The 22,502-nt window shown below is 65.6% G+C and overlaps 2 protein-coding genes across 4 annotated transcripts; one reads left to right on the forward strand and one right to left on the reverse strand.

Annotated features, from left to right (window-relative positions):
• Nucleotides 1-641: 641 nt before the first annotated feature.
• TSSC4 (tumor suppressing subtransferable candidate 4) lies at nucleotides 642-3,174 on the forward strand. Of its 3 annotated transcripts, XM_038563588.1 has the most exons (4): nucleotides 642-834; nucleotides 1,656-1,759; nucleotides 1,930-2,067; nucleotides 2,158-3,174. In XM_038563588.1, exons 3-4 carry the CDS (start codon nucleotides 1,950-1,952, stop codon nucleotides 2,910-2,912), a joined length of 873 nt encoding a protein of 290 aa, XP_038419516.1. In that variant the 5' UTR covers nucleotides 642-834; nucleotides 1,656-1,759; nucleotides 1,930-1,949; the 3' UTR covers nucleotides 2,913-3,174. The 3 variants fall into 3 exon arrangements, with proteins under 3 accessions (XP_038419516.1, XP_038419515.1, XP_038419514.1); XM_038563587.1 differs by having other exon boundaries at nucleotides 642-929; nucleotides 1,930-3,174; XM_038563586.1 differs by having other exon boundaries at nucleotides 1,930-3,174.
• Nucleotides 3,175-3,782: 608 nt separating this feature from the next.
• Nucleotides 3,783-18,135, reverse strand: TRPM5 (transient receptor potential cation channel subfamily M member 5). The gene is made up of 24 exons (XM_038563589.1): nucleotides 18,072-18,135; nucleotides 17,686-17,812; nucleotides 16,999-17,179; nucleotides 16,210-16,376; nucleotides 15,152-15,335; nucleotides 14,004-14,068; nucleotides 13,648-13,839; nucleotides 13,177-13,279; nucleotides 11,462-11,580; nucleotides 10,628-11,158; nucleotides 10,426-10,549; nucleotides 10,018-10,163; nucleotides 9,660-9,772; nucleotides 9,352-9,444; nucleotides 8,999-9,257; nucleotides 8,519-8,637; nucleotides 8,193-8,325; nucleotides 7,899-8,073; nucleotides 6,784-6,937; nucleotides 6,139-6,320; nucleotides 5,715-5,847; nucleotides 5,008-5,080; nucleotides 4,677-4,731; nucleotides 3,783-4,390 (listed from the first exon to the last, which is right to left on the reverse strand). The coding sequence occupies exons 2-24, from the start codon at nucleotides 17,800-17,802 to the stop codon at nucleotides 4,284-4,286; spliced, it is 3,525 nt and encodes a 1,174-aa protein (XP_038419517.1). The 5' UTR covers nucleotides 17,803-17,812; nucleotides 18,072-18,135; the 3' UTR covers nucleotides 3,783-4,283.
• Between the last annotated feature and the right edge of the window lie 4,367 nt (nucleotides 18,136-22,502).

Genomic DNA, 22,502 nt, shown 5'->3' on the forward strand with positions numbered 1-22,502 from the left:
GAGGCTGGGGCGCCCCCAGGAGGGCGGGTCCCTGGGGCGCCCTCGCACAGCTGCACACTGCAGCTGCTGGCGGGGCTGGGGGGCCCCCAGGAGGGCGGGGTCCCTGGGGCATCCTCGCACAGCGGCACACTGCAGCTGCAGGCGGGGCTGGGGGGCTGGGGCATCCCGACCTAGCTGCCCGGTGCTGCCGCAGGCCATGCTGGGCGGCCCCGGAAACGAGGGGTCCGCGGGCTTCCCGAGCACTCCAGGACCGCGGCCCCGAGAGACGCGGCCAGACCGGCCGTCAGGTGGGCAGCACCGGCCGGGCCGTCGGGACCGCGAGCCGAGCGCTCAGACGGAACCCGGCCCCCCCCCACCCCCTCCCCCTCCCCCTCCCCCGACCCACGAGCGGGCGGCCCGCACTTCCGGCCTGACCGGAAGCACCCGGCGACGATGCCGCGTGCGACGATGCACTTCCGGCCTGAGGCGGCCGCTGTGCTCGCGACTTCCAGCAGGCGGCGCTGGGGCCCCGGGAACGCGGCGCTGGCCGTTAGTCCTGGAGCATTCTGGGAGTCGCAGTGCTGCCTCTTCCTCCTCCTCCTTTCCCTCCTCAATTCCGGCTCTTTGCGCGAAGGAGAGCCGACGTTTCCGGGGAGGGGGGAGGCTAGGGAGAAAAGCGAGGACGCATGCGCAGGGGCTACGGGACCCGACAGGCCTCGGGAGTAGCGTCCCGGTGCCTTGTGGGAGGTGTAGTTCTTCAGGTGCGGACGCCGAGGCGCCGGGCCGGCGGAAGACTCGGTTTCCCAGGAGGCCGAGCGCGGCGAAAGATGGAGGCGGCCCGGCGGCTTTGAGCCGGTAGGCTTGTGGCGCGGGAGAGAGGTCGCCTTTTCGCAGCCTCCTCGCCCCACATCCCCGAGGTGTTTCGCGTCTTTGGTGGCTCCCCGAGCCTGGTGAGCCGCGGCCCGCGTGCGGCCAGGCCCCCGCCGGGGCGGAGACAGCCGGCGCCGGCTTCCACGGGCGGCCGAGCGCGCCCCAGCCCTGCCCCGGCCGAGCCGCCGGCCTCCGCGGAGAAGCCCGGGAGCCGCCGCGGCCGCTCGCTGTCGCGGGGCGCTGTGCCCGACCCCGGGGCGCCCGCCGGCCCGGCCGCCCCCCCAGGTCGCGGCGGCGCCCCGCCCTCCGGAGCTCCTTCCCTCGCGGGGACGTGCCAGGAGAGGCTGCTGCCGGAGCCGCGGGCTTGCCCTGCCCGCAAGGATGCCCCGGGCGGCCGCTGACCCCCCACTTCCCCGCGGGCCTGACGGTCAGACGCGGAGGCCCCGGCTGCAGACCCGCGTGGAGTCCCGGGGCGTCTGGGCAGGCAGGGGCAGCCCTTGCCTTGCCCAGGCAGGTGGCGCAGCTGTGCCGAGCAGCTCGTGGACGGGCCGCCTGGTCGAGCGCCGTCGTGGAGCGCAGAGCCTGCTGCTGCCCCCGGGCTGGGCCCTGGCTGCTGCCTGCCTAACCCCCAGCGGGCCCCTAGACTTAGCTCAAGAGGGCTGAATGAAGATCTTCCCGAAGGGTCTGCGTCCAGGCCGGCCTGGGCCTGGGCCCCGGAAACCCAGGACCGCCCCCTGGGGGTCGCGGTACCGCTTTGCCCTGGTGCTCCCTGACGATTTGCCCTTCCCACCTTCTGCCCGCTACAGTTGAGCAGCTAAGCGGAGCCGGGACTGAGGCCACCGGGCGCCTTTGCCGGGACTTCACCCACCAGAATTCTGGTGTCTGCACAGACGTTCATCAGACAACGGAGGTGAGACGTTGAGGGGGGGGCGGGTGTGGGAATCTCTGTCCTTTGTTTGGTAGGACATAGCTCTTCCTTCTGGCCCTGCCGCCTGCCCAGGGACTGTGGGTTTATAGGAGGGGCCCGTCCTAAATGGGTGCAATCCTCAGAAACGAACTCTTTGGGCTGTTCTGGTCTAGGTGTGGTGGCCCTGGGACACATGTCTGAGGTAGGGGTAGGAGAGCCCCTGGAAGCCGAGCGAGGAACAGAGGATGACGCTCTGCCTTCCGACACCGTCTCTCTCAGTGACTCGGACTCCGATTTCAGCTTGCCTGGCGGTACTGAGATGGAAGCTCTGCCCCCGGGGGTGCTATCTGGGGAGGCCCAGGGGGACTCAGACCCCGATGAGACCCCTTTGCCTCCAAAAGGCCTCCCCACAGCCTCAGTACAGCCCTTCCACCTGAGAGGCACGAGCTCCACCTTCTCCTGGCGCAGCCGCAACATCTTTGACTGCCTGGAGGACGCAGCCAGGCAAGACCCGGGTGACCATGGGGATTTCATGCAGCCACCAGCATCCTCACACCAGCGTCCAGGAGAGGGCCCGGGCAGGGCCAGTCAGAGCCCTGCCCCCACGAAGTTGCCCCCCATCCCTGACTACATGGCCCACCCTGAGCGCTGGACCAAGTACAGCCTGGAAAACGTAGCCGAGGTCAGTGAGCAGAGCAATCAGGCTGCCGCCCTGGCCTTCCTGAGCTCCCAGAGCCTGGCTGGCCCCAGAGACTACATGCCGTCCTTCAACCAGGATCCCTCCAGCTGTGGGGAGGGAAGAGTCATCTTCACCAAACCGGCCCGAGCTGGCGAGGCCAGGCCTGAGAGGAAGAGGGCCCTGAGGAAGGCAGGAGAGTCAGGCAGGGGTGCCCCTGGGGACCTGGGAGCAGCAGGGGGCGAGGGCCCTGTGGAGCTGGCCCACCTGGCAGGGCCTGGGAGCCCAGAGGCTGAGGAAGAGAACAGCCCCCACGGGGGGCTACAGGAAGTGGACGTGCCACAGGGGGCTGCCCATGCTAGGTCAGCGGTGGGGCCCCCAGTGGTGGAGACTGTTGGCTTCCATGGTAGCAGGAAGCGGAGCAGGGACCATTTCCGGAACAAGAACAACACACCTGAGGCCCCAGGTGCAGAGATTTGAGAGAAGAGACTGCCTGGCTGGCGTTTCCTGACCATGCGGTGGAGGAGGGCAGCCGGGGTCACTGGCCACTTGGAGTGGAGTGGAGCTTGGGGCCCCCCGCCCTGGAAAGGGAGCCAGCGGTCTGCCAGTGTGAGGCGCCAGCAGCCTGGGCTAGGGCTCGGGATAGTGGTCTCTGAAGCAGACAGCTTGCCAGTGGACAGCAAAGACCCTGGCCCACCACATGCCTGTGGGGCCACAGTAAAGGTTTTGGGTGTTGCTTAGACTTTGTGTGTGTGTGTTTGTGTAGATCCTGCGCCTCGGGCCATTGTCTGCCATGCTGTACACCCAACACCCGGTTCTCTCATTTGAGCCTCTTCAACTTAATCTCCAGTGGGCATGGAGGCTTTTTAAATGCTTGCCTGGGTTCACCAGCAGGCCCTCTTTCCAGCTCTCCTGATCCAGAGCAAGAGGTGGAGAAGGCCCCAGGCCCTCGAGGGGGCAACCTCACAGTCCCAGGTGTCCAGCTTCTGCTCCCAACAGGGTGATGAGATGGGTCTCCAGGAGGCCGGAATGTGAGTGGGGTCAGGGACTTCCTCATCCGGGCCATGTGTGATGATGACCAGTGTCCTGGTCACATCGCCAGAACAGCTGAGCCGTGTGCAGGGGCACTGGTGGTGTGACTGGCCCAACCTTGGGTTGGGGTGCATGGACCCCTGAGGGTGTCCGGGAAGGCAGACCAGACACAGATGTCTCCCTTGGTCCTGGTGGCAGGACCTAGCAGAGTTAAGCCATCCTGTCCCAGGATGTAGCTCGGGCAAGCACAGGAGCCAGCCCCTACCCCCCTCCCCAACACACACACACACACACACACACACACACACACACGGCAGGTTTTCTCAGGATAGCATTTGCCACGTGAGCAGTTGAGGGTGTGCAGGGGTGGGAACCAGTGTGTGTAGGAAACCCCTGACCCCAGGTCCTAAAGAGCAGAAGTTGTAGCTGCTAGTGTTTAAAAAAAAAAAAATGAGTCTTTTAACAGGCAACATGGGTCTGATAGGAGACAGGTACAGGCCCCAAAATTTGCCCACCAGATAAGTGCTTTGGCCTGAGCTGGGCAGTTTTGGGTAGGGGCCCACAGGTTCCACCAGTCTGGAGGAGGGCCTACCATACACCACCGTGCTTCCAGGTGGAGAGGGTACCCGGCAGGGCAAGGGGTGGTTTCTTTTGACAAGGCTGAGAGCTACATCCCACTGAGGGCTGCACTAGAGGTAGGGGAAGGTTGGTGTGTCCATAGGGCCTTGGGATGGCCAGCTAAGGGCCAAGACCCTGCCTGCCCATCCTGATCTGGGGCTCGGGGAGAGGTGGGCCCTGTGTGCCAGGAGTCCAAGTAGCTCAGGTGTCTGAGAGCGGCCGGCCAGCCTCTGGGTGCTTCCTGCTGTCTGCACCCCCTCTGTGGTCAGCAGAGGCCTGCTGGTGTCCACCTTTGAAGTTCTGGGAGTCTGGTGAGGAAGAAGGACCCCTAGCTGCTGGGTGTCCAGGGGGGTAGGCCCAGGGAAGGGAGTCTGAGTGGCCACGGCGTCACGCCTGGCTGAGGTGGTGGGCTTTGGCAGAGGGCACCTGCCCCACCCTAAAGACCACCTCCCACCAAGGGCCATCAGAGGCCTGGGCCAGTCCCCTTGCGGAACAGAAAGGCAGATGACACAGCAGAGCTTAACAGGCTTCTGCCTGCCCCCAGGCAAGCCTGTGCCCCTCCCGCAGCCCTGTCTTCTCCGGACACACACTTACTCCAGGAGGTGCTGCTCGGGGCCATGGAGGACAGGAGCACCGTACAGTAGTTGATCTAGAGGAGGGAGAACATCCAGGGAATCCCCGGGGCCCCTGCTAGCCTATGACCCTCCCCTTTGGGGTCTGTACTCGAGGGAATGGGCGTGAGAGCAAGGCTGCAGGTGTGGACAGTGAGGGATCACTTAACGGGGGCAGGTACAGCTCCTGCACCCCCCAGGGACTCTCCCTACACTGCCTCCTGAGTCCAAGCCTGACTGTGGACCTGTTAGTTGGGGTGCAGGGCTATGGGTGAGGGCCCCAGGTCAGAGGAGCATGAGGTTGGCCTGCCTACCTGTGACTCCAAACGCTTGATGCGCTTTTCTTGCTCTCTCAGGCCCCCGAGGTACTGGGCTACAGAGTCCACCCTGTAGCAGAAGCTGGTTGGCATGGGGTGCTCTCCATTTGGGCAATCTCTCCATCCTCCCTTTCCCTGGTCACCCAGGCCCTTTGAGTGGGTTTGGGATCACCGAGGCCTCTCTGCATGGAGTGGTCTGCCCTTGCCCGTCATCCCCAGATCAGGGTACAGAGCCTTTCTGCCCTCCCTGGGAGTGTGATGGGCTAAGGGGTTGCCAGTGAGGGCAGGGGATGAGGGCAGGCAGGAGCCGCAGGCCTGATGGGACAGTGGGCACAGACCGTTTTAGGGGGACCCAGGGGCAGAGGCAGGGGGGAATTTGTTCAGGAGGCCGCAGAGCAAGGAGGGGCCCCCCTGCCCCTCTCAGCTTCGGCCACCCCCACTCGGACCTGTGGCTGGACCTGTGACTGGCAGGGAGGGCCACGCCAGCTTTAAGCCGCCCGCCGCCCAGCAGTGATGATGGCAGGGGTCTCGGAGGGGCTCTCACAACCTCAGGCGCCCCACTCGGGGTCTGGCCCTCCCTCAGCAGGCACCTCACCCGCCCTCCTTGCCAGCCCCTCTTGGCGGCCTGTGGGGTGGGGGACGCAGTCCCCGGTCTCCAGGCCAGGGGGTGGGGGCTCCGGGGCGCCCGTAAAGCCCCTGTGTACCTGTGGGCTGTTTTTCGTAGCACCTCCTCCTTGCTGTCCTTCCTCTGCTTCTCCAGCTTGCTCAGGTAGTTCTCTTTCTGGACCGCCTCCCAGGTGACCATCTTCTGGTCCAGGGGCTCCGGCAAGTCTCTCTCTGGGAAGCCGGGATAGCCACAGGCTTGGCTGGAGCCAGGTGGGCCCCAGGGCCAGGGGAGCCCAGGCTGTGCCCAGCGGGTATCCGGCCCCAGGAGCCCTGGCACCAGCGAGGCCCACCCCCGGCCCTACCGGTTACTGTGCACAGGCCCTGGGGATGAGGTGGAGGGAGGGCAGGGGGCGCAGCCCGTGTCAGCTGCTCTGGGCCTTGGGGGCTGAGGAGGGGACCCAGGCCTCTGCCCACCTGGCACCTCGCCCATCCCCCTGCACGCGGCCTGCCCTGTGGCCTCACCCAGGTGCACCCGCTTCTGCTCAGCCCCCTTCTGGAAGACCCTCTTGATCACCAGGCTCAGGTGGCTGAGGAGGATGAAGGGTGGCGCCAGGGCGGGGCGCTCGTGGTACTCCACGATGAGGTGGTAGCGCTGGAACTTCCAGAACATGTCGGCATTGCCCTGCACGACCTGGAATGTGTAGCTGTGGGGCAGGCGTGTGGGCGGCGGTGAACACACAAGCACCCCGTGTGCTCCCATCCTGGTCCCTCTGCGGCCGCAGACTGCTCCTGGGGCCGTGGGGTCCTCGTGGACAGAGCTCCCCACCTCTTCTCCTGTGATTGCCTCTGGCCGCTCATCTCGCTTGCGGGGTGTGTATGGAAGGGGGTTCACTCTGCCCTCCGCTCTCCTGGACAGCCCAGGCTTCCCAGTGCAAACCTGCCCTGGCAGCCGGCCCCCACTGCAACCCTTCCCCACACCTGTCCTTCACTGCATCACCCTCCTCCAGCTCTGCCAGTTTGGGGTGACACCCTACCTCCAGGCCTCTCCCCACATAAGCCCCAGACCCTTGGGGGCAGAGAGGCACTTGCAGCCCCGGGTCTGGAGGGCTGGGGCCCAGGGGCCACCGGGACCACCCACAAGTAGAGGGAGAACAGGGCTTGGGCCACCTGAACATGGCAATCAGCAGGTTCATGAGCAGCACGTTGGTGACCAGCAGGAAGGTGACCAGCAGGAGGATGACCAGCCAGTTGGCGTAGAGGTTAGGGCAGGACGGGGAGCCCTCGTGCAGTCGGGGGTGCAGGGAGCAGTTCACACGGGATTCTGAAACAAGTGGCATTGGGGGGACACCTTGTATGACACTGTTAGATCTTGAGAGCTTAGTCCTAGGGTTGAGGCCATCCAGGCTCTGAGGGCACGGGCTGCGTGGCCCACCTGTCCTGGCTGGCTGGGGATTAGTTGGCTTAGCACTGAAAGTTCCTGTCTTAGGACACCCCAGTCCTAGCACACCAGGCCCATGGTCAGTCTGTGGGCACTGGTCCCATGTTCCCCTCCTCCTGACCGCAGTCTCACCTAGGGCCACAGGTTCTGGAGGCAGAGCAGCTCTACCCCCACTGTACCCACGGTCCTGGAAAATTCTTGGAACCTCCACTGGCTTCAGCCCACATGAGGGCCGCCTTGGAGATACATACACCCTCTGGTAGGCCACACACACAGTAGGTAAGGCACGCACTGGGCTGTGTCCCCAGGAGCAGCAAGGGTATTGTCAGCAACGGCCTCACAGCACAGGGGCCTGGCCTCGGGGGCACAGGGCCTGATGCGGAGCCTCTGGCAGGTGGGTGGGTGATGTGGGCCTGCGGTCCTGCAGGGTCCTCCAGGAGGGCAGAGGCTCTGGGGTGTGGGGCTGGCCTTGTGACGGGGAGGGGTGGACCAGGGCAGCCCCTGGTCCAGACCATCCCAAAGCAGAGGCTGGCCCCTGCCTGCTTTGCAGTCTCACACCTCAGTTTCTCTCCTGGGGCCCAAAGTCTGGGGGCCCTGTGACCAACAAAGATCAGCCTGGAGCTGCCCCTGGGCTGTAGGGCCTGGGGGCTGGCCGCAGAGACCCCCATCTCGGCTAGCTCCTGGCTGGGGCCTCACATGGCCCCAAAAGGCCCCTCCCAAAGGCCCCATGTCTGGGTGTTCTAAAAGGAGACTAAACTGGACCCCATCTGGCTGTACCCTGAAGTTCAGGTCCCACTCCCAGCTGCCTCAGAGGCACTGCCCCTCCCAGGGGCCGTGTGCTGACCATCGATCTCGTCCAGTGGGATTTGCCCGAAGATCTGCAGGTAGGGCCGGTAGAGCACGCGGCGGAAGACCCACTCCAGGCGGCCGTCGTGGGGGTGCAGCAGGGCCTGTGTGGTCACGCCGTAGGCCACAAGCCACACGCTCAGGAAGAAGAGGAAGAAAAAGACGTCCTTCATCTCCCGGGGGCGGGGGGCGGGGAGGGGAAGAGAGGAGAGTGTCAGTGGTCATCGGGCTGGGGGGCGCCATCTCGCCAGCCGCCGGGGGCCAGGGCAGGCCAGGTGCGGCAGGGGCTCACCATGCGCTCCACGATGATGATCTTGGGGCCCAGCTGCTTGTGGATGGCAAAGATGTGGATGAGTCGGAGCGTGAACACCATGAAGTCAACAGCGAGCACTGTGCGACCCGCCTCAAACACCGAGGGCACCATCCTGGGGGAGGGTGGGGGGTTGGATGGGCTGCTAGTGCCCACAGACGAGAAGGAGCTTCCTCCTGTGTGAGGACACACAGCATGGGGGCCAGACAAGCTGGGATTTCTGAGGCCTTCTGCGGCTTCATGTGCAGGTGGCCCGGCCCACTAGCCCAACTGAGGTGTCCCCCGTCAGGCATCTGGGCCCCACAGACCTGCAGGTGACACCGACAATGAACAGGAAGATGGCCACCATGTCACACTTGTTCCAGTTATCCTCCACATAGAGTGTGAACTTCTTCACCAGATGTGTATCCTCATTTGTGAAGAATCCCTGGCAGAGGGGCAGGCAGTCCGTTGACGGCTCATGGGAGACAGCCCTGCCCTGCCCAGCCCCGCCCAACCCAGGCTGGGGTCAGTGGGGATCATGGCTCAGGCTGGAGCTGGGATCAGGCTCAGCCTGGAGCAGGGATCAGGGCTCAGCCTTCAGCTGAGATCATGGCTCAGCCTGGAGCTGAGATCAGGCTCAGCCTGGAGCAGGGATCAGGGCTCAGCCTGGAGCTGGGATCAGGGCTCAGCCTGGAGCAGGGATCAGGGCTCAGCCTTCAGCTGAGATCAGGGCTCAGCCTGGAGCGGGGATCAGGGCTCAGCCTTCAGCTGAGATCAGGGCTCCTTGAGCTGGGCCCTCCACTGACCTGCCGGATCTCTTCCAACACCAGTGTAAAGACCCAGAAGTAGAGGGTGACCTCGGGCCCAGACGGCCCCTGAGGAGGCGGCCTGAAGTCCACCAGCAGGACGTAGGTGAACAGGAAGAGGAACGCAAAGTACATGATCACGTTCCCCAGGAACACGGTCACGGGCGCGCCCCAGAACATCCGCCAGCGCGTGAGCAGGAAGGCAGCACGAGGCCCTTGGTCACTCTTGGCCCCTGGTGCCTCCGCCAAGTCCTCCGGCCTGCAGCACAAGGACAGCACAGCCGACAGTGAAGCGGGGCAGGGGTCCCCCCGGAGCAGGTGCGGCCCCCGTCCTGCCTGCCCCACGGCCTCACCGGCTGCCCGGGCCGTAGAGCAGGCTCTTCTCTGAGTCCAGGCTGTCCAGCTCTTGCAGGTCCCGGGGGCCCGTCCGCGGCGGAGTCTCCTCACTGCAAGCACAGGGGACCCTCGGCACCCGCGGGAAGGGCGCTGGAGGTGCCTGCGGAGCCCCAAGCACCAGCCACCCAAGGAAGCGCTGGGCGCGCTGAGCGGGGCCCGCACAGATGCTGGATGCGGGAGCCATGGACACATGCCACCACCGGCACCGCGAAGCCCAGGGCCCCCCCGCGGCTGGCAAGCCGGCAGCCTCCTGCGCCCAACAGACCTGAAGGTGATGAGGTTGGTGTAGATGAGGGCCGGGCAGAGGAAGGCACACAGCAGCCGCAGGATGGGCGTCCCCGAAGCCATGTCCCCCCACCAGATCCTGGTCAGGAAAGCCTGAAGCAGAGGCACAGCCGCTGGCCTCCCAGGCATCCCAGCGGGGAAGACCCCTTTACGGGGAGAGGCTGGGTTTGGGGGCGCAGGAGGGCCGTGCTGAGGCCGGAGGCAGACAGGGGGCTGGCCAGGGGCAAGGAGAAGGAAGCCAGGCGGGCGCCTCCCAGGAGTAGAGCCCCCCGCACCGCGCCCCCTGCCCCGCATGACCGGGCGCCTCCTATCTGCCCTCCCCGAAGCCAGAGGCTCACCTGCACCCCGTCGTGGGCAAAGAAGGCCTTGGTGTCGGCCTCAGTGGCCAAGTGCAGACAGGTGGTCCTGCTCCAGCAGCGGTTCCTGCGCACCAGCAGGGCGAACGCGCGGTCCTCGCTGTTGCTGTAGCACTCGGAGAAGAGGCCTGGCCCGGGCACCGGCCGCTGGCACCCACACTGCCGCGGCCCCAGGCTGCACCCGCCTCCCCGCCTGACCTGCTGGGGCCCTTCCTTCCCCTGCCAGTCACCCCAAATGCCCGACCGGCTGCAGGACCCGGGGTGTGCCCAAGGCCACGTCGGAGTTACCCGTCTGTCCGATGCTGGAATTTTAGGGTCCGCCTCCCCACTAGGAGGAGCCACAGACCCACAGGGGCGTCTGGTGGGCTGAGGGCCAGGCCAGTGGCTCACCCAGGGCCAGCTGCTCATACTTGGCCTCGCTCACGGTGCGGGTCACCTCGGCCCCCGTCTCCAGGTGCGACATCTCTCTGAGGATCTTGCAGGCGGCCAGAGCGGCGGCCACCCCCTCCTGGCCCTAGGAGGCAGGGTCTGAGGAGGCCACCTGCCTTCCCCCCCCACCGCCCGGTCCCCCAGGAGTCCGGGGCCAACGCACCATGGCCCAGAAGTAAGTGGCCATCTCGTGGCGGTTCTGCAGCACGGCCCAGAGGAACAGGTCCCGCCAGGGGTTCTCACTCCTTCGGCTCAGATCCAGCGGCCACTTCCGGCCCTCGGGCCGCCTGGCTGGTCCCCGCTCCTGGAGGACAGGCCCGTCAGTCTCCTGGTGGCCCAGCTGCGGCCCTCCCCGCCAGTGGACACTCACCTCCTGGTAGAGCCCGCGACAGGCGTCGTGCAGGAAGTCCTTGAGCAGACGCGAGACCTCGTGCAGGGAGAAGGCGGGCAGGCCCACGGGCGGCTCTCGGGCCTGCGGGGTGCCCAGGCCGGCCAGCGTCAGGCGGCCCTCCTCGTGCTTGCGCTGCAGCAGGTCGAAGAGCAGGCTCTTGGGGGGCGCGGCGCGATAGAGCTGCTGCAGCCGCCCGTACGTCAGGAAGTCCCCCACGTCAGCGCCGTTGTCCACGAAGAGCCGCACAAACTCCGGCTTGTTGCTCACCAGCGCGTCCATCATCACCTCTTCCAGGTCACAGGACTGGGGCCGCCACGGGACATGCCCAGGTGGGGGAGACGGGCAGAGTGAGCGGGAGCCAGTGCTCAGGGAGCCCCCCAGCTCCCGCGCCCCAGCCTGTCCCTCTGAGCGGCCACGAGGCCCCAGGCACTGGGCAGGCCCATCCCCCTGGGAGGCCTGAGTGAGGAGCCCCCAGCAGGTGCCTTAGGCTCCCTGTCACCCGCACAGCGAGCGGGGAAGGGCCCACCAGTGGCCCTCAGTGCGGTCCTCGCCCTGAGTCAGCGAGAAGCGAGGCCTGGAGGCATGAGCTGCCCGGCGGGTGGGCACCTTCCACTCCACGTCCCCGTTGAAGATCTCGCTCTTGGCGATGTCCACGCGGTCCCAGGCCACAGCCAGCTTGAGCTCGTCCAGGTAGTCTTGTGCCTCCTGGCTGTGGCTCTTGCAGGCTGCACAGAGCGGGCGGGAGGTGAGGAGGTTACGGTGAACCTGGGGCCATCAGGACTGGTGGGCACCGGGCCCGATGGGACAGGCGGCGGTCCCCCTGGCTAGGGGACGGCAGCCGGCTTCACACCCCCTGGACAATAGTGAGGGGCTCATGACATCGCAAGACTCCCAGGAGCCGGTGCTGGGGACCCTGGCAGGAGCGCCAGCCCCCGAGACCCCGATGGGACAGGTGAGCGGAGCAGGAGTGAGTGGACAGTCTGTCTGGATGAGCTTCCCCTCCCGCCAGGGTGGCCCGGCCCCAAACTGCCCCTCCGGGCCTGGGTCTGTCTGGCTCCCCCGAAGTCAGTCCCTTGGCACAAGAGCAAAAGGTATCGAGTGACAGCTGGACAGAAGGACAGCCCACGTGGTCGAGAGAGGAACACAGAGACAAATGCGGGTCCTGGCGTGGAGCATCCCTCAGCCTTAAAAAGGAACGAGGCACCCACAGGTGCTGCAGTGTGCGCGATCCTCAGAAACACCGGGCTGGGAGGAAGGAGCCGATGGACGCATGTTGTTGCCCAGTGATGGAAGGACCGACCCCATGCGGACACATCCGTCTGTCCAGAGGCAAGTCGGTGGATGCCAGGGTGCCTGACGGGTGCTGCCTTTGTCCGGGGCCATGAACACCATCCGGATTAGACAGTGGGGTGGCTGACAACTCGCAAATGGATTAAAAGCCACCGGATTGAACACTCGAAATAGTTTCTTAAATTACGGTAAAACCTGCCAACACAGGACCCTTTACGGATTTGCATGTCATCTCTATATGTCGTTCTAGTTATGCGTGTGGCTGGAAAAGCAAGTGCTGAGCTTTGCACACAGGCACACACATACACAGGCACATGCATATAGACACAGGCATTCACAAAGGCACACGCACACGAGCACGCACACACATATAGGCATGGGCGCTTACATGGGTACATGCACACACACGTGCACACATATAGGCACAGGCATTCACAGATGCACATGCATACACATATAGACAGGCATTCACACATGCACACGCACATGCACACACACATACATGCACAGGCACTCACGCATATACATAGAGGCAATCACACAGGCTCATGCACATGCACACACATATAGACACAGGCATTCACACAGGCGCACGCACACGAGCACACGCATAGGCACAGGCACTCACAGGTGCACATGTACACGCATATAGGCACAGGCACTTACATAGGTGAATGTACGTCCACACGTGCACGCACATAGATAGGCATAGGCACTCACACAGGTGCACAGACACATGCACGCCTATAGGGAGGCACAGGCACTCACACAGGTGCATGTACAGACACGCATGCATATAGGCCTGGCACTCATGCACACACACGTGTGCGTGCAAACTTAGCAGAGGGACACCGAGCCAGGGGTCCCGGCTGCTGACATTGCACCTGGGCGGTGGCCCTGCCTCACCTGCCAGACCCTGGAGGGTTAGATCCATGACAGGGCAGGGTGTGGGAAGCAGCCCCAGGCCAGGCACAGAGCCCAGGGCCATGGGGAGCAGCGGCCGGCCACCCCACCTCCGCCCAGGCCCTCACCTTTCACCAGCGCCTTCAGGATGACTGTGTCCAGCTCCTCGGAGCCCTCCTGCTCAAAGTCATGCACGGTGAGCAGGTGCGGGTGGGCGGTGATGTTCTGCAGCTGGGACACCAGGACAAAGGCCCTGAGGTGGCCCTGGGGGCAGGGGACAGGCCACGAGCCCCACATGGAGGGAGGCACGAGCTGGGCACATGGCGTGTGAGGCGGGTCCTGGCAAGTGTGCCAGCTCACTGTCCAGCGCACCCGGGCAGCGCCACCCTAGCCCTTTCCCTCGGGGGGCTTGCTCCGAGGGCCTGAGGCAGAGCCAGCTGGGAGGCTTTGTGGGGAGAGGGAGGAGCTGGCACCTTCTGCATGGGGCAGGGGCACAGAGGCACCTGCAGGGGTGTCCCCCAGGGCCAGCCCCACCCGGGAGGAGGGGACAGGGCCGGGAGGAGGGCCTTCGGCCCCTGCAGGCCCTGGGAGGCTCCTACCAGCTCCGTCCAGTGCACGATGTCCTCCCAGCAGAAATGTTCGCCTGGAAACTTCTCTTTAAACTGCTTCTCAGCCACCTGGGGCACTAGGAGGTGTGGCTGGTTCATCAGGGCAGCCAGCACGTCCGCGATGCCCCCCGAGCCCGCCAGGATCAGCCACGGGGCAGCGTGATCCACGGCCCTGGAAATCCTCTGAGGCGGCACGGTGGGGAGAGTGGACCCCACATCAGCTTGGGCGCCCTCCTGAGCCCACATGCCCACGTGCCAGAGGTGCCCCGTCCCAGGCCGGGCAGGGCCCTGCAGGCAGCTATAGTTAGATTGGGGGCTGCTGCCAGGCCCCCCCTCCCCTGCCCTACCTCCAGGGTGCTGGGGTCACCATTGACCAGCAGACAGAGGACAGGGATCTCGATGCTGCTGGTGCCTGCGGACAGAGCACCAGTGAGGTCTGCTCCGGTGCCCGGCAAGTGGGGACCCTGGCCTCCTCCCTGTGGGCCCCCCGGGCCTCAGACTATCCACCCACCACATTTTCTGGGCAGATGCTGGTCCAGGGGCTTTTGCTAGTGACGTGTGCGCTCCAGGCTGCATATCGCATACACATGCCCCTTACCCCTGGGGACAAGGGCACCGTTCCACCCCTGCTGTCCAGGACGGCCACTCACGGCTACTTAAACTCCTCGGCCACACCAGCCACATTTAGGTCCCCCCCATCTATCCCCTCACATCAGGAAGCTCTACTGGCCGCACTGCAGACCATCTGAGGCCCACAGAGGCAAACCAAGGAGGTAAAGGAGGGGCCTTGGCCGGTTTCATCCCCCAACCATAAATCAGAAATGAGACTTCCGAATGAGAAACTGGCTGGTGCTGGGGAGGCCAGGACCACCAGGCCCCTGGCTGGTCCCCTCTGGCTCCCGTCCTGATTGAATCTGAAGGACACGTCGGGGTGTGGGGGCCCTCCAGGCTCCAGCAGCCCAGAGCCCCGCGCCACCTACGTGGCTTAAACATGGCTTTGGTTGTGTTTTCATTTTAAAAGAACACTCAGTAAATATTTTATATTGCTCATAAATATCATAAGCAATTATATGTTTTGTGTATAAATTTTTGTTTCACACCAGGTATTTCTTAATAAATCTGGATTTCAAACCCACCCCTGGCAGCAGTGGCGCCTATTCCTCAGGTAACACTGCCCTCTGGTGGCAGCGTACCTCGTGGCCGGTATTGGGAAATGGGCCTCTCAAAACTTGCAAATCCATGTTCTCTCCAAAGCCCTGAGCCCACAGAAAGAGCCTCTGGGCAGGGGGGTCCCTGTGCAAACACACCTGCGATACTCTCCCATGTGGCTGTGCCCCCACCAACCCGCTGGCAGCTGCCCAGCCCTGACGGCCTTAGCATCCTGGCCTCCGCACCCGGCAGTGCTGTGCCTTCAGCCTCAAGGGCCCTCCTCTGCCCACCTGGAGGTCCTGTCCACCCCCACACACCCCTGCCCCCTCCCTGGGGCAAGCCTCACCCCCGTAGCCGGTTCTCTGCTCTGAGATGTGCTTCTCCAGCCTCAGCCGCAGCTCGGTCAGGCCGTCCCCCTCCTCGGGGGGCCCAGGCTCCACCAGGATGAAGTGGGCCTGGTTGTTGTCCAGGGAGCAGAGGGGGCCCTGGCTGCCGCCTTCGTCCGCCGGGTAGTGGACAGGGCTGTGCTCCTGGACAACCCCCAACCCCAAACACAGCGTGAGGCCTGGGCCAGGCTTCCTCCCTCCGCCTGTTCCCACCCCAGCCCAGGAAGAGGGAGGGGGAGAGGGAGGGGCGCAGCTGTGCCTGGGGCCCAGGGGCTGGGGGGCAGGGGGCGTGGGTCCTCGGGACAGAGCGGGTAGAAGCTCCCCTCGCTCACCACCCCGCCTCGGACAGACCCTGGGGTGGGAGTGGAGGCCACTGGGGGAGGGGTCAGGCCTCGGGGGATGCCCGGCACCTGTCCTGGGCAGGGCCTTGCTCTGTGCCCAGACCCACTGACCCCCGCAATGGACCCTGGGCAATGCTGCCACCTGCTGGCCGCCTGCGGGTCTGCCCCTCCTCCCTCCTCCTCTGCTTTCTCCTTCCTCCCCCTCCCCTCTCTCTTCCTCTTTCTCTCCTCCTAGGCTTTCCTTCCCTCCTCCCTCCTGCTTCCTTTCCTTCTTTCTCCCCCGCCCTCTGTCCCCTCTGTCCCTCCCCCTTCCTCTCCCCCTCCCCTCCCTCCTTCCCCTCCCCCTGCTCCCTCCACTCCCCCTCCCTTGCCCTGCTCCCCTGCCACAGCTTCACCTCAGTATCCCAACCCTTCAGGGTGCCCGCCTCCCTTCCCAGGCCCATGAGCCCCCAAGGCAGGGGCTGCTCTGTCCCCCACAGCCCTGGTATATGATGGCCCCCAGGATCTATTTGCCAAATATCCAGCAGGCAGCAGTGGGGGGCTGCAGTCAGCCTTCTAGGCTGCTCCCCAGGAGTATGTGGCTTCCCAGGGGAACCTCCCTCCCACCCTGGGGTGGGTGACACTTGGGGACCGTGAGTCTCCCTGTTTCCTGAGTCCACCTCGCCCCAGATGCTCACCCGGGCATCGTCTAGAAGCTGGCGGTGCAGGACGCGGCCCAGCGAGGCAAGGCCAATGGCCACCACTCGGGCTCTGGTGGACGTGCTGGCCAGCGAGTGGTCGCGCACCGCCTGTCCAATGTAGCGGGCGAGGCCCACGCGGAGCCCGCTGGTCAGGATCCAGGCCCCTGCGGCAGGGAGCTCTGTGTGCCCGAGGTCCCCGAGGTCCCACTGCCCCCAGCTGGCAGGCCCGGGGCCCCAGGCCTGTGGAGCCGCGGCACCTCTCGGGCCTGTGGGTGTCAGCTGGGAGTGGGCCCCGGGGGCCACCCTGGACAGTGGGCCACTGCTCTGTCCCGTGGTCTGAGCTGGACCAGAGCCTGGGAGGGTTTCTCCCAATCATGAGGCCCTCAGCCTGGGGGGTATGTCAGCTTTTCCTTTGCTGTCCAACGATCACCGCTGCAGTGAGGGGGCTGGGAAACCCCACGTCCCGCCCTGGCCTTCCTGCTGGCTCGGCCGCCCCAACACAAGCCCGGTGCTCGGGTTCTGACCCCAGGACCGTCCAGCCAGACGCTGCCCGGAGGGAGGCGGAGAGGACAACGGGGCCACTGCAGGCACGGGTGCAGACAGAGCCGCCGCCCCCAGGGTGTCTGGCCGAGGCCAGTGGGGTGAGCCCGCACCTCCTGGGGGACCTCAGCCCCCCCCCCACCTCCCTAGGAGCTGCTCCCACTGCAGGGAGCTTCAGGGTCAGCGGGCGGGTGCTCCACTCCCCAGGGGGCATGGCAGGGTCCTGGGGCCCCGGTGGGGCCTCACCTGTGCTCTGAGCCGCCTTCACGAGCCCCTTGCGCAGCACGTCCCGCAGCCAGGACTTCATGGCAAACGACCGCTCCTCACCCACCAGGGACACCACCAGGTTGGGAGTTGGCAGGTGCCACTCAGCCAGGAGGAGGTTAAAGAGCACAGAGGGGGCCACGTTGCTGGGCACCTTCACAAACTGCAGGGTAGGACGGTCTGTAGCCTCAGGGTACAGGGTGGGGGGACACTGGGCATGGGGGGCAGTGGCCTCAGGGTGCAAGGTGGGGCATGCCAGGCATGGGGCACCGGGGGGCACTGGGCGCGGGGCGGGGAGCTGCCAGCATTAGGAGAGAAGCTGAACCCTTTCTAGGGGCAGGTGGCAGCAGGAAGCCAGGGCTCAGATGGGTCCTGCCTTGACCTGCCCTGTGACCTGGGCGGCCCTGACTCGTGTCTGAGCCTTGCTTCCCTTTCCATGGGGGGTTAGGGGTGGACAGAGGAGGGGTCCTGGATGTGCCCTGTGGGGGCAGAGGACACTCTCAGCTCCGAACTTCTGCCGGCCTAGGGGCTCTGAACATGACCCCCAGAGTGAGCAGACACTGGGTGGGGGTGCGCAGAGTTAGGGGAGGCAGGAAGCGAGCACAGGAGTTGCAGCGAGCCCTCAGTGGTGGCCAAGGGGCACGGGGCGCGGGGAGGGCAGCCGCTTACCTTGCCATGCTTCTTCCCAGACCCTCCAAACTCGATCTCGCCCCGGCACAGGCCGGGCCCCGACCCGACCGCAGTAGCCGCGGGGCTGCCAGGACAGGTGCCCCCAGCATCCTGCATGAGGACCTTTCTGCAGGGACAGAACCCACGTGCTGAGGCCAGGGCTGCCTTCCCGAGGGAGCTCCCCCTGCTGCCACACTGGTGGGGATTGGGGGGCACTGACGCGGGGTCTGCCCAGTGCCCACCCCAGCAGCTAGCCCTGCCTGAGCCACGTCCACGCGGCCCCCTTCAGCAGCTGGCTGCAGGTGCAGGAGTCTCCTTCACCTCCCCTCCCCAGGTGGGTGCATCCCGGCCGCTCTACTTGGCTCCCTCCGGGTCCTGCTACTCACCCCGCCCTGGGCACCTCAAGCCGGCCACTCCCGTCACCACTCCTGCAGGGGCTTTGGTGGGGGATGTCCTAGAGAGCCAGAAAGTCTCATGGGCTTCCAGACATGCAGCCCCCCTGCCCCACACGCCCACTGGCCCAGGATGGGGATGGGCATCCCGGGTGTGCCTGGGCAGAGAGGGGACTGGCAGGTGAGGCAGTCGGGCAGGTGCACACAGCTCAGGTGCAGGGGACCGTGGGGGCCTGGGGAAGATTGCATGGGCATGGGGGAGACAGACCAGCCCCCCCTGCCAGGAGGCCTGGGGTAGGGGGAGGCATCCCACACAGGCTCTTCCCATCAAGTTTACTGCCCCTCCCTGGCCAGCTGCCAGGTTCGGTGCCCAGCACTGCGCCCCTGATTATCCCCGGCGGGTTGGGCACGTCAGCCCCACCCTACCCCACCCGCCAGGGACCGAGGGCTGGGGGCCCACAGCCAGCCCAGGTGATGAGGAGCTGGGTCCCAGTGGCCCACCTGGCTGCTAGCAGCCCCAGGTCTCCCCCAGCTGCCCTGCTCCAGCCAGTTCTCTTTGCATGCTCAGGGCAGGGGTGAGCCTGCAGGGCAGGGGTCTCCCCAGAGCCCAAGGGCCCTAGGTTCCAGGGCCCTCAAGAAGCCTTGCCCCTTCGACACCCACCCGGGTAAGCCCTGTGTCCCGGCCGCCCTCGGCTCCAGGGCCACCTGTCCAGGCAGGCTGTGGGCAGATCCCCTCCCACTGAGCTGCGTCCACAGCTTCTCCACGGCACCCCCCGGCCCCGTGCCCCCCGCCTCCCTGCCCCCCACCCCAACCCCGATGGGAAGAGCCTTTGGTAAAATCCCCTTCCCCCATCAAGCCACCCTCTGTTTCTCAGGGAGGCGCCACCCATGTTCACAAGAGGGGACAGACGGAGATGGGCAGGACCCCACAGGACGACAGGGACCTGCATCCCTGTGGCCATTCCCGCTGTGTCTCCTAGAAGGACACGTCCAAGTCCTGACCCCGGCACCCATGAGCGGGGCCTCCTGTGGACACAAGCTCTCTGCAGACGGATTTGAGATGAGCTCGTTGGGTGGCCCCTAACGCAGTGCCCGGTGCCCTCATCAGGAAAGGGGAGAAGCCCACGTGACCCCGCAGCAGAGGCGGGAACCCCAGAAGCTGGAAGAAGCAAGGCAGGCCCTCCGCACGCTCCTCCGAGAGGGCGTGGCCCCGTGACAGCCCAACTGGGAGATGGGCCGTGGGGACACGGGTTAGGCCCCCGGGACACCCTGCAGCCATCAACGCAGAGGCAAGGAGCTGAGGCCAGAGCCTTGCTGGTGACCCCCAGACCCCAGGCCAGAGCCAGCACCCCCCATCCCACCCTGCGTCTAGGCCTGGCTGTGCCTCCTGAGGCTCTGGTGATACTCGGTAGTGACAGCCCTGGGGGGGCGGGGAGTGATGCAAATCCTCCTGGCTTCCCACCCCCAGAGCAGGAACCTGGGCCCTTTCCAGGAGGTTAGCAACCTCTAATAGGAGGCTGGGGTCTGGGCCCTGGGTGAGTGGGGGCTGTGACCAGGCAGGGTGGCGGGTGACGTCCTTTGCTCCCTGCTCCAGAGCCAGAAGTCCGAAAGCCACATGCCACGGGGCTGCGCTCCCTCTAGAGGCTTCGGGGAGGGTCCTGTCTGCCCCTCTGGCTCCCGGGGCTCCCGGGGACTCCAGCCTCTGCCTCCGTCCTTCTGTGGTCTTTCACGTGTCTCTCTGCCCACATGTCCCTCATCTCACAGGGACACTGGTCGCTGGATAAGGGCCTACTCTACCCACCATGACCTCACATTAACTAGTGACACCTGCAAAGACCCTATTTCCAGATGAGTCACAGTCTGAGGTCCTGGGGGAAGTTCTACCCCAAAGTACAGGTGGCAAGGTGGGGCGTGCGTATGCCCTGCTGGGGGGTGGTGGGGACAGGACAGGGACTGCAGGGCTGCTGTCTGGGAATGACCCTCACTCCCACCAGGGACCTGTCATGCCAGCTGTAGGGTCATCACTCGCCACCTCTGGACACATGCCCTGTGAGCAGGAGGGACATGGCCGGATGTGCCTCCCTGCCCAGGGAGTGGGAGGCTTTGGGGGTTTGGGGCCTGGACAACAGTGACACGCTCAAGCTCCATGAGCCGCAGGCTGGCCAGGCCGGGGACGGGGACCTGGCGGGGACGGCAGTGGGCGGCCCCTGGAATTCCTCACTGACGGGACAGGTGGTCCTGAGCAGGAGTGTGGAGCACCAGCCTCGTCATCCCTGGGACCACAGCCGCTACCGCTCGCCCCACACTCCAGCCTGGGACCGAGGGGGTGTCCGGGCGTTGTGCCGGGCACTGGGGGTGGCATGGCGCCAGAGGCCAGGCAAATGGGGCCACTAAGTGGGAAGGGTATGCAAACAAGCAGGATTTGCATGAGCAGGTGTCTTGGTCTTCAATGCCCTCCTTGTTCCTGGAGGGGAAGCTGGGGGGCGTCCTATATGAGCCCTGGTTGGAATCCTAGCCCACAAATCCTGACTGGGGAAACTGAGGCAAAAATCTCCAGCCCTGGCAGCAAAGGTACCGGGGGCTCTCATGGGAGGACAAATGGCCACCCCATCTCAGAGGCCATCAGGGAAATGGCAGCCAGGCCCCAGGGGCCCCATCCTGCTCCCCTCACCCCAGCTGGGTGACCCTGGGCAAGCCCCTCAGGTTCTCTGGGCTCCTCGCTTCCTCCTTGAGATGCAGGAAGGGAGCAGCCATGAGAAGGCACCGACCAGTCCCACAGCGAGCTCTGCAGGCCAGCGGTCAGTGCCGGGTCCCTCTGTCCGCCCGTGAGGATGTGGGACCCCTGGGATGGGGGTAAGGGGTGCGGATCGGGGAGAGGGCATTACGGGCAAGCCTCCCCCCACCAGGACAGGCACCGGCTCCAAGCCCCCACCTCCTGTGCTGGCTGTTTGGGCAGATGCCGCCCCGAAGTCCAGGACCCAGGGCCTGGGGGAGCCACCCCTCTGCTGGGACCCACCCTGAGCACCAGCTCTGGGCCTGGGGCGGAGGGGTGGCCCCTTCCCCAAGCCCCTGCCTCCCCCACAGAGAGGCAGGATTCCCTCGGGGCTGCAGATCGGAGCCCAGCCCCTCCCGCAGCACCTACCCGACCCACCTGGGAGGGGCGCCCTGCTCCTGCTCCCACCGGAGGCTGGCAGCCCAGGGCACCTACCTGCCCGCTTCCTCCCCGGCGCCCCGACATGCAGCTGCTGGCCAGCGAGCAGAGTGGAGGCTGCCCACCCCCAGGGCGCCCGCAGCCACCTCCCTGCTCCTCCCCCTCCCCGCCCACCACCCCTGCACCCAGGCAGCCAATGCCATGACCGACGAAGCCACCACCTGATCTGGTCACGGGGGACCCACAGGCCTGCTGTGGCCAAAGCCACCAGGCGCCAAGGGCCAGGCTTTCCCAGCCCCGGTGACCCAACGGCCCCCAAGGCACGCTCGTTGCCGAGTTCCAGGAGGTGACCCCACGAGGGGTGGCTGTGAGACCACCCTGCTGGCGTCACGCCCTCCACGTGTGGCCAGGGGCTGAGTCTGGTCCGTGTCCCACCCAACATAACTGCATTTCTCTCCAGCCCCAGAAATCCTAGCCCACAAATCCCAACTGGGGAAACTGAGGCAGAATCTCCAGCCCTGGCAGCAAAGGTACCAGAGTGTACGGCCAATACAGGCGTGTCCAGAGTGCGTGGTCCTGGGAAGGCAGCACATCACGACTGTCTCCACCTGGGGCAGGATGGGGTGTCGGGGTTCGTGACTGGCGGTGCTGTCCACAACCCGAGGCCTGGGCTCATGCCCTGAGGATCCTTCAGGCTCCTTAACCACTCTGGGGCATCAGTTTCTCTGAAAATGGGCACCTGAACCGTCCAGCTTCTGGAACTTGTGGGTCACACCTGAAAGCAGAGCCTGGGTGACACTTCAGTAGCCCCTCCCCCCGGACTACCTCACGGGGACCCCTCATTCCCTACACCCTCGGAGGGGTGGGGACAGCATCCAGGCCCTGCCCTCTGGGACCCCAGGGTCTCTGGTCTGGCCCATCGGCCACCAGGGGGCGCCCCAGGACCGTGCCTGGAGTCGGGGTGCGTGGAGGCAGTCAGGGTGGCGGAAGCCAGCTCTGCCCCTGGACACGAGGGCTCAGGTCAGGGCTTGGGCACAGCTGCAGCCTCACCAGGCGCTCACCCAGGGAGGAGAGGGGCTCGCTGAGGCCCCTCAGGAGATAAGGGCCCCGTACGTGAACCACAGGCCCTGGGGCCTGAGCCTGTGCACCAGCTTCCGCGCAGGCCTGTGTGCAGGGGGCCGGCCTGCAGCCCCGGTCAGGCGGGGGCCGAGGGCCTGACAGCCTGGGCCCTGGGCCCACTGGGGGTCCTGCTGTATCGGGGGCGTGTGCAGAGT

Source organism: Canis lupus, chromosome 18 (genome assembly GCF_011100685.1).
Source record: "Canis lupus familiaris isolate Mischka breed German Shepherd chromosome 18, alternate assembly UU_Cfam_GSD_1.0, whole genome shotgun sequence".
In the NCBI taxonomy this organism is placed as follows: Eukaryota; Metazoa; Chordata; class Mammalia; order Carnivora; family Canidae; genus Canis; species Canis lupus.